Source organism: Patella vulgata, chromosome 6 (assembly GCF_932274485.2).
Source record: "Patella vulgata chromosome 6, xgPatVulg1.2, whole genome shotgun sequence".
In the NCBI taxonomy this organism is placed as follows: domain Eukaryota; kingdom Metazoa; phylum Mollusca; class Gastropoda; family Patellidae; genus Patella; species Patella vulgata.
The window spans coordinates 64,997,597-65,008,245 of NC_065884.2; the positions used below are offsets into that span (position 1 = coordinate 64,997,597).

The 10,649-nt window shown below is 33.3% G+C and overlaps 1 protein-coding gene across 2 annotated transcripts in view; it reads left to right on the forward strand.

Annotated features, from left to right (window-relative positions):
• LOC126823336 (P2X purinoceptor 4) overlaps nucleotides 1-10,430 on the forward strand; it is a 37,443-nt gene extending 27,013 nt beyond the window's left edge. Inside the window, exon 11 of one of the 2 annotated variants that reach the window (XM_050552113.2) lies at nucleotides 6,596-10,430. In XM_050552113.2, coding sequence (XP_050408070.1) covers nucleotides 6,596-6,652 — 57 coding nt within the window. In that variant the 3' untranslated portion in view covers nucleotides 6,653-10,430. The remainder of the gene's footprint in view (nucleotides 1-6,595) is intronic. The other variant, XM_056101824.1, reaches the window with a different exon arrangement.
• The last annotated feature ends 219 nt before the right edge of the window (nucleotides 10,431-10,649 follow it).

Sequence of the window (10,649 nt, forward strand, 5' to 3'; positions counted from 1 at the left end):
CCTAGTTAATGCCCCTGTTGACTTTAGGAGTGGTTGTTATTTCTTAATCAAATGGTTAAGCGGTTTGGGGAACATTGAGGGGTTTAAAACGTACAACAGACTCTGCAATTAAACGGTAGAAAAAGAAGTTGGCAGAAGATAATCAAAGAATTTACTTAGGCTTCAATATATATAGTAAATGGACCGTAAGTAACGACAAATACATTCTGAAAATGGGCCCTCCCTCAATTAAGTTGTGTCAAACATGGCTTCTAAAAATAGATTTTTTATATCGATGACTATGAATACAATGTTTTAAGAGGGACTTGAAGCAAATTTTTGATAGATTATTAGTCTGAATATGTTTTTATTCCAAATATATCATGAAACCACCGTGTTTGTACGCGAGAAGGCATTTTTAAATAGTTTCAAAATGCTCTTTAATGTAGATGATTGTCATATTTTCTAGTGTCGGAGTATTGCAGATCACTTTCTATTGTAGGTTATTTTATTGATGCTTATTGGGAAACAAATCAAGGAGGGGGATATGTTCCAAATGAGATAGTCATAGTAATTACGGTATATAAAATTCTATAGTAGTTAATTATGGCGGTATATTCGATTCAAAATTCTAAATTTGTTCATGTCATTCTAACGTCTATTCATGTAATTTCTAAATTAAAACAATTTCTTTATATGTTCAGAGCGGGGTTGGATTGCCGAATGGTTAGTATGTGCGCACTGTATCATAAAGTCTGTCATTGAGTCAACTGGCGTGGTTTCGATTCCCCGGTTGTACGTGACAAGGAGTAGGGTCGTCTGTCCAACCTTGTGGGTTTCCTCCGGGTTCTCTGGTTTACCCCCACTGCTAAAGACCACTAAGCGCTATCGAACTATTGAAATGAAACTGAACCATGTGTTAGTCCTGAAATGACCTTGTTTGTGTCGAGAGGACGTTAAACCCCATTTCTCTCTCTATATATATATGTTCAGCTAAATTTTAATTCTATTTCATCTTATTTCTATTATTAAGACAAAAAATGTCTTCTTTGTTGACACTTTACATGTTGAGCATGAACATCGAACAAATTTAGAATTTTACTCTTCTACCTAGCAACCATTATCATTATGAAGTCGTTTGGTGTCGCCACTGCGTGCTGAATTTGATGGTTGAGCACCTGGTCAGAACCATTACATGTCATTTGGTGTCGCCACTCCATGCTCAATTTGGTGATTGAGCACCTGGTCAGAACCATAACATTGATGTAAACAAATCTTTCTTCGTCTGGTTGACTAGTTGGACGGAGTGCTAAAATTGAAAACAACATCGTACGTTATATAGTTTGTCAATACTATGTCAAATAGGCTTTACAACATTTGTTGATTTACTTGAAGGCAAGTGCAAAATTTGGAGAATTTTATTTGATTTTTTTTACAGTTGAGCTAATTAATATTTATGTATTTTATTACTGCTCTTAACAAAAATGTCACTCTATATATTGTTTAATTTGCATTAAGCAATATGGAATTTCATAGATAGCGATATTCTTGACAATTTTAAACCAAAATGTAATGGGGTTTGAAGTCCTACTTTTCTGCACCGATTGGGCTAATAAAGACAAACTTATGACATACAGCGTGCTATGAGGGGAATTTAGCCCAGACAGTGCCACCACTGTGTACTCCAGCTGCCAAGGGTTTTTGTCCAATCCGAATGACTAGACACTGTCCTTGCCATACAATAAAGGCGGTCTTCGCTAATCACAGGGTCGGAACTAATAATGTCAGAAATATTATAAAGCTTAGTTTGGCCAGAGGATATACTAGCTGACGATGTTATATAACCCATATTTATAAAAGTCGTTGATACAGGATGGGGGGCCAGGTAAGGACTGTGGCTGGTCGTTTGGATGGTATAAAGTGACATTAATTGGCTCAACTGTAAAAAAATTCAGATCAAATTTTCCAAATTCTGTACTTGTCTTAAAAAAAAATGAACAAATGTTATATAGCCTATTTGACATAGTATTTCGAAAACTTACTCACGTTCGATGTTGTTTCCAATTTGAACACTCCGTCCAACCATTCGACCTGACGAAGAGAAAGTCGTTTATATCAACATAAAACTGAACATTCTAACAATAGTAAATCGACATATCTCTAATCAGTGTATATTTATCTATAAAATTCTACTAAAACAATGTCCTGTTTACTTATTTGACCTCTTACCTTGTTATCAAACTCCTTATAATCATCTTAACAATAAACTTTCTTCTCTCAAGCCAAATATTAAAATAGTTAAAAGTAGTATACACTTTAAAGGGCCAAAACTCTGGAATTTGTTGCCACCTTCTTTAAAAAATTTAAATAACTTGAATCTTTTCAGGAAAAAAATTCTTCTTTACCTTAAATCTACTTCAGATATCTTCTCTTAAACATACATTATGCAAGAGCTAAATCTGCCAATTGCAGGTCTTTCTTTAGGCCTGAAATGTTATCTAAATTATTAATTAGACATTAATTAATTTATCCAGGCCATAATCAACTCTCGATGGCTTCGGATAATCAAGATTTTAACTAGATTAGAACGGTTTGCTATTTAAAAACTTGATTTAAAAATGGGAGAGTGAGGCTAAGTCTCAAATATACCAGTGCCCTGGTTACCACACGGCAAACATCTTGTCAAAACTACAAACAGTGATAACATGGCTTAGAATAAAGTAATTTTAATGAAATTTTCAATATTTTCATTTCACATTATCTATTTTTGAGCTATTATAGCAAGAACGACCAGTCTTTATTTTAATCTTACATAATGTATCTTTAAAAACCTATAAGCTTATCTTTTATGATATGTGTTCTGTGTATCTCTATAATATAAGCATGTACATATTGTATATTTGTTAATACATTTAATATCTATATGTATTCAAACTTTCTGTTAAATGACCCACATATAACTGATCTGTATATTTATTTTTTTCCTCTATTGTAAATGATTGTGGTGTGTTATTTATTTATTAGCTATATCTTTTGTATTATATTTTCTATGAAGAGCAGGATGTTAGAAAGGCTATTATAGCCTAATCTTTAACCCTTCTTAAAGATACATTATTATTATTATTATTATTATAAATTGAGCATGCAAAGGCGACACCAAACGACATCATAATGATGGTTGCTAGGTAGAAGTGTCAAAATTCTAAATTTGTTCAATGTTCATGCTAAACATGTAAAGCATCAAAGAAGACATTTTTTGACCTAATAATAGAAATAAGATGAGAGTTTTTCTACTAGATTATCACAAAATTATATATTAATTACAAATATACAGTAAAGTAATGTGTGTTGTTGACATTGACTTTATAAAATTGAAAAAGTAAAAAAAAATAAATGGCCAACACCAGGAACGAGCCCTTTTCTTCCGGTTAACGAACGAAATGTGTGCTAATTGAGCTACCTAGACTAACTGGTCCATTGCAGACGGACATATGCTATGCAGTGTGCTATGCAGGGAAATTTTACCCAAACAGCGGTGCACTGGATTTTTTTTATTTCGAATTCCGTCAATGATTCTTTTACGTGAATGCCATTGTGTACGCGGAACCTCTTGACGGCTTATGATGCAGTGTACTAAAAGGGAATTTCTTCCTCGGACAGTGGCGCTACAGTCTACTCATATTTCAAATTCTTACTGCCAAGGGTTCCTTTTGTTGCACAACAATGTGTACAAGGGACAGGAATTTTTGTCCCATCTGAACGACTGAACATCGTACCTTGCCAGGCCCTGCAATCTGCACCAGGGATAAGTGGAAACCACGAGGAGCTGTCTCCGGCAATACCAGTAGCAAACCTCCTGGTTAGCGAGGCAGCACCTTACTTAAGATTAAATTTTCAAAAAGGCTCAAAAAGTAATACAATCGTTTTACTTTAAAACAGTACCACAGGAGAGTTTTAGTTTTAATGGTATTCAACGAAGACGTCATGTAGACAAAAGACGTGTTATATAAATTTGACGGTCAACAATTACATACTCAAATGACTAATTTTCACTGTAGAAGATAAAAACACATATTTTGGTAAACCAATATTAAAGGTGCTATGCCATAATCTATCAGTTCAATCTTATCTTTAAAGTTGCCCCATGTACACATTGGTGTGCACGTAAAAGATTTTTCAACAGTTGGAATTCGATATAAGAGTAGGCCGTAGTGCCGCTGTCCGGACAAAATTTCCCTCATAGCACACTGTATGGCGTATGCCCGTCTTCATTAGCCCAGGGGGGGGTTGGATGGCCGAATGGTTAGCACGTGCGTGCTGTGTCATAAAGCCTGTCATTGAGTCAACTGGCGTGGTTTCGAATCCCCGGTTGTACGGGACAAGGAGTAGGGTCGCCTGTCCAACCTCGTGGGTTTTCTCTGGGTCCCCCGGTTTCCTCCCACTGCTAAAGACCCCTATGCGCAAGTGATTTATTGAAATAAAATTAAACCATATGTTAGTCCCGAAATGACTTGGTTTGTGTTGTGTGGACGTTAAACCCCATTTCTCTCTCTCTCTCATTAGCCCAGTTTGGAGCAAAACAGTAGGACGTTAAATCCCATTTCCTTTCCTTTCCTTTAAAGTTGCACAGAACCTTTGTTTATAAACTGATTTTAATCAGATTTTCAAAATAGGCACCAAATGCCTCAATTAATCGTTTGTCATTGACATTTTACCCGATTTCAAAGTTTAAAAAAAAAACTTCAGTTCTATGACTTCACTTTAAAAAAATCTAGGTCAAATTTCGAAATTCTAAACCCGCCGATGGATTGCGAATTGTGAATGCTTTCCAAAAATATAACGATATTGAAAATTGGATAAAAATTGTGGGACGAGTAGGATTTTGAACATTGACTTACATTTTCAAAATGGTGGCACTTCCGGTGAATTTTAATTTTATGAGATTACTCTAAAAGTTGATAGGTGACTCGTATTGACAGATATTTTAGATAAGACAAAATTAAAGAGTTGAAAATCTGACTTCATCTTCAAAGGGGAGATAATCAGCAATTTTTTGTTGACATTTTTGGTTTAATCCACCCATTTGTAATGTATTCTGAAAGTTTCAAGTGTAAATCTTCAAAAATAAGAAAGTTATTCTCATAATTTTCATGTTTGAGCTTAAAATTAGGCCATGCACATGAGTCGTAGAGGCCACAATGTCAGAAAATAAAAGTTGAGATACACAAACAGCTACAAATTGGTGAAAACTGCATTCAGATTGGTTAAAAAAAAAGGTTTCCTTTGATGTCTCATATTTGACTATTTTCATCAATGACGTCACTTCCTGATAACATTTCTAAAGTTTTATCTATTCATTATTTATTTTCAGTAAATACCTTTCAGGCAGTTTAGATTATAGTTATGTAGAATATGAACTTTTTCCCCAAAAAGTTAAATAATAATAATAATAATAACCTTTATAAAAACAAGAGTTTTATACTAGAATTAAAATTTACACTGAACAAATAAAGAAATTGAATTATATATAATACATTGTCTTAATTTAGAAATTACATGAATAGAAATTAGACGATAACACGACATTAACAAATTTAGAATTTTGAATATAATATACTGCCATAATTAATTGGAGGTAATGGTATATAATATTCTATATTAGTTGATTGGAGGTAACTCTTAACACCTGTATCAGATCATTTAAATCTTTTGTATCTAGCACCAAATTCTTTTACATTTGTTTGATATTAAATCCTTATTTAGAAGTCATAAAAATCATTTAAAATCACCAAAAATCATCTAATTTTTACCTTTGTCCAGAACAAATTGGATGATTTTGGGTGATTTTTAAATGATTTTTAACAAAGTATAATAGCTTTTCTTTAGTTCCTTTTGTGTCCACTAGAGTGTTGGTTTAGGGAAAAATGGCAGTTTGCTTGGCATCGTTTAGATATCGTTTGTTTACATCATTTATGTATGCTGTGAGGATTTAGTAGAAATAACGTAATCCATCGATTCGTCTTTCCTCCATTCTGATTAAAATACAGATCTATATTTCATTTCGTTTTTTTTTTATACTTTCGATGACATCTACTACATGAAGATCTGACCAGTTGTAATGGGAGGTCGCGCCTTTCACCCTTTGACGTCAGACATTTGATAAACCAATCAGCGTTGCTGTTTCTAGTGGGTTACCCACAGTTCCGTGCACTTCATGCCAAAGATTCACCGTAACAGACCATTTCATTGGCCAATTCCTCACATCAACTAGAACGCTTGTTATATAACAACTCTTCCAGATCCTAGTGTTGTGCAGACCAGTAAAATGAAATTTTGAATTATAAAAAAAGAAACGAAATAGAATCTGTGTTTTAATCAGATTGTTATTCCTCGGGCTTTGTAGCAAACAATGGATCTAATTTTTAATCTGATTTAATCCAAGCTTGACGATTATGTAATGTTGATATTTTGTTTTAGTTTTCTTAATTAAATGTTAAATAATCAATTTGCGTATATTTTTTTAGCATATGGATTAAGCTGTTGAAAATTTTATATTTTTCTGAAAAATGAAAAACCCTCACAGATGCTTTAATATATTATTTATGTATCATTCCAGACCCTGGATGAAGGAAGTATGAAATCTGATTCTCCTGTAGTTCAAAGAAAACCATAATCAAGATTAATTTGTACAATTTATGTTATACAGTAAGAAAGCAAGAAAACTTCCTACTCAGCATGCAAGCTTGGAAATATAGGCATCTATAACAGACATTTAGCTTCGAACAACCCTTCTGGCAATCAAGCCTGGAAATAAGGCACCTGTCACAGACAATGTCAGACACAGATTCAGGCTTTTCCAGACACTAAACCTCTGGTGCCTGTCATTTTGTCCGGCACTAATTTGTCTTTTTTATTGATATTATTAATACATGTCCGGAACTAAGTTGAAAATGTCAGGTACTATTTCATTAGTGCCTGACATTTTGTCAGGTACTTCTAAAACCGTTATTTCCAGGCCTGCTGGCAAGTATTTTATTTTTTTATCAGTGTTTTTAATTCTGTAATTATTAATGTCTGACACAAAGTTTAAAATGTCAGGTACTAAATTTGTTCGTGCATTCCAATCTTAATGTATTGCGGACCAGGAACTCGGTCAAAATCGTTGCTCGCCTTGTTCTTAATGATGTCGCTCTTCAAAAATATAAACCACAGCTCTGCCAATTCAAATTCTAACAACATGAAAATTTACAGGCAATTACCTTGGACAATTGCGCAACGATTTATTGGATGTTGATTTTTTATTTGACTTCACAATTCCAAGATGGCGATGATGACATCATGTTCAGTTCCTGGTCCATAGTACGCTCGAATTTGTTTTTTAAAAAAATTATTATTCTTTTAACGTGGCATTTAATTTCAAGCCTAGATGGTTTCTATGCCTTTTGTTTATAATGTTTTGTATTTGTTTGTCTACAGCCAGCATGTTGTTATAGAGGTAGTTATTTTGAATGTGACGTCACATAGTTTATGGACTAGAGTCGTAGCTAAAAAAAAGTTGCGCTAACTACTGTGAATAACCGCTTCTTTGAAGATGCATTATGTAAACTAAACAGTAGTTAATTAGACACTTGGTAATCAAAATTAAACGCTGATATTTAAATTGGATACCAGTACAAATTGAACAATATTAGCCGAAATTCAACAATAGACGCATCAGAGAAACTAACGCTGTTTACACAAGATTAAACGATATCCTGGGTACAGTGTAAGGTTTAGATAAAGAGCTGACAGCTCTCGCTATAATAGTTTAAAAATTGATAATGAAAAAAGAATATAATTAAAATTTCAGTCAAATTACTTTAATCTGAGTGTAATTATGAATATTTGCTACCATTATTGCGATAGTAAACAAAATCTTGTTTATCTATTTTTAAATTAAATCATGTTTCAATCCTTTAAATTTCACAAGCGCTCGATGGTCTAGAGAATTGATTATAGGCTTGTCATCAGAACAAATCTCTAAATGATGATTTATATAAAATTTGAAGCCAAAAAAAGGGACCTGCAATAGACAGATTTAGCTCTTTTACATAATGCATCTTTAATATTAAGATGTACGAGTTGCTGAAGGGTTAATTTGACTATAATAATAATATGTCCATTTATATAGCACCAAATCCACAAACTATGTTTTTGTTGTTTTTGTGATTTATTGTTTTTGTATTAAGTTTATTTGTTTGATTATTTTTTTTATAATTTGACCCTCGTAAGGTGATTTACTTTATGTGTTCCAAGCTTTGAATTAATTATTGCTTACATAGGTTCCACTGTCGTGCGATGCTTTACGATAGGATTCGATACGATCAACACAATTGCTACAACTGAACTCGATATATGATAAGACTTGATAGAATCGTCACGATTACTCTACGCTTAAAACCACGATTTCAATCGTAGCGTGAAACGTAGTGGGAACCTAGCACTGTTAACATTTGATCATTTATGGCTCCATGTCCACACCAGCATTCTATGACATTATCATGTATAAAGTTTCAGAATTTTAGTTAAACAATTAACAATACAACTCAGGTATCATTTAGTTGGGTTGTTTTAGCAGGAGTTTCTGTATTTAATGTTAAGTTTCAAACCATCGTTGGAAAACTGATCAAATCTATTGTTGAGAAACTAAACAGTTATAAACCTAACACTCATTATGTAATCTAGACAGACTCTTTAAACTACACAACAGTAAAAACCCAATAGTTTTCTGTGATTCTCAATAGATTTGATCAGTTTTCCAACAGTAGAAATTTAATGGTTTTCTATGATTCTCAATAGATTTAATCAATTTTCCAATAATGGTCTGAAACTAAACATTAAATACAGAAACTCCTGCTAGTGTAAAATATTGGCTACCACAATCGTGTCTGCTTATATTTAAAATGTTGTGTAAGGGTAACACCAGTTATTTGACATATTAAAAGCTTAAATTTTCAGAATTTCTATATTTTTATTAACTATGCTTAAAGGACGAATTATGAAAAAAATGATATTATTTAAGAATTATGGCCAATGTATTGTATATAGATTTATACTATATTTTATTTTGTAATGTACACTTACTGCAACGCTGGGGCTTAATTTACAAAATTTAAACTGAAATGCAGTTATTTCATTGGCGAGGAGTTAATATGCATGGCTGCGAGTATCACTGAGAGGGCACACTAATCAGCAGTGAATATTCGCTAGGCTGCTACAATCACTGATATAGTAGCGATGACATCGACACGGCTTAATGAGCCCGAACTATTAACTTTTTTCCTCCGACAAATTAAATTCTAAAACATTTTTTCTAAGTATTAGAAAAATAAATAAAGACGTTTGAAGTATATGTAGGTAAAAATTATATAGACGAGTAAAGGGCGCTATTCTGTCCGGACCAGTAACGTCTTATGTAAACAATACACGCACCATTGAGCCAATGATTGACGCCACGTGATGTGACATCACTTGTTAAAAGCCCTCATATTTTTAGTGTAGGATAAAACACAAGACTGAGGTTATCCAGGGGAAAGAAAGACCGAAGAAAACAACCCGGTAGGCTGAGGTTTTTCTGTCAAGGGTTTTTTCTGAAATCTTTCCTCCCAGTATAACCGAAGTCGGGGACTTTATCTTGCTTATAATCCATCTATGTTTACATGTAGAAAAAATGAGAATATCCTAGAATTCCAGTAAGAAAAACCTTATACCATGTTTTCTTATGGGGAAAAAAACCTACCTTGGAAGAATAGCCTGTTACAGGTTTCAAGAAAAAGTTTCAGAAAAATAACCCCAAATTCCCTTGTATATATCAAAAGTCGCCCCCGACTTTCAGACCGCAAGTTATTCCGGGCATAGAATATACCCCAAAGATCAAAGAGATTTACCGTAATAGGTTTATAAACAGCTATAATAAGATTTTACGCAGTACCTCTGTAAAGCAGATTGCTGAGAGGGGCGACATCATAGCAAGTTAATTAGCTCCCAATATTAACTTTTATCTTCTACAAATTAAATTCTAAAACAATGTTTCTTTAACAGCCCATTGCGTTCAGTCCCCACGGTTTGTTTTTATTTATGTAAATAATATGTAGATTTATTTATAGAGTTCTTATAAAGATAGAAATCAAATTGATTACCATATGTTTATATACATAAAGTTATTTTTATATATATACAGATTTTTACATAGAATGATTTATTGTTATATTTGAATGTATTGTAATAAATACAAGTGTCTTAATGTCTTGTTGTTTGAGCATATTAAACTTAAAGGGACTATCCCGATTTGAACAGAGTCTTAAAAATAAAAGTCTGAGTACGTATGAAATTTAAGCGCCAAAATATAGAGGAGTGGTGTATCTACCTTGTCTCAAAATTTCAGCTCAAAATATTGAGCCGTTTGGAGGTGAACCTCAAAACTGCTTATCCGGGTCAATTTTTTCAGTGGGTGACCTAAAAATCGATTCCCGTTCCTTTAGAGGTCTATACAGTGAATGACACGTGCTAACGAAAGGTAAATTTCACCAGTCTCTATTTCCAGACGAAGACTGACGGGTTTAAGTTGTTTGAAAACGTATCACATATATCGAGTTAGTTGCTCGACCCTAAGGTAGAGGATTTTAAGGGAT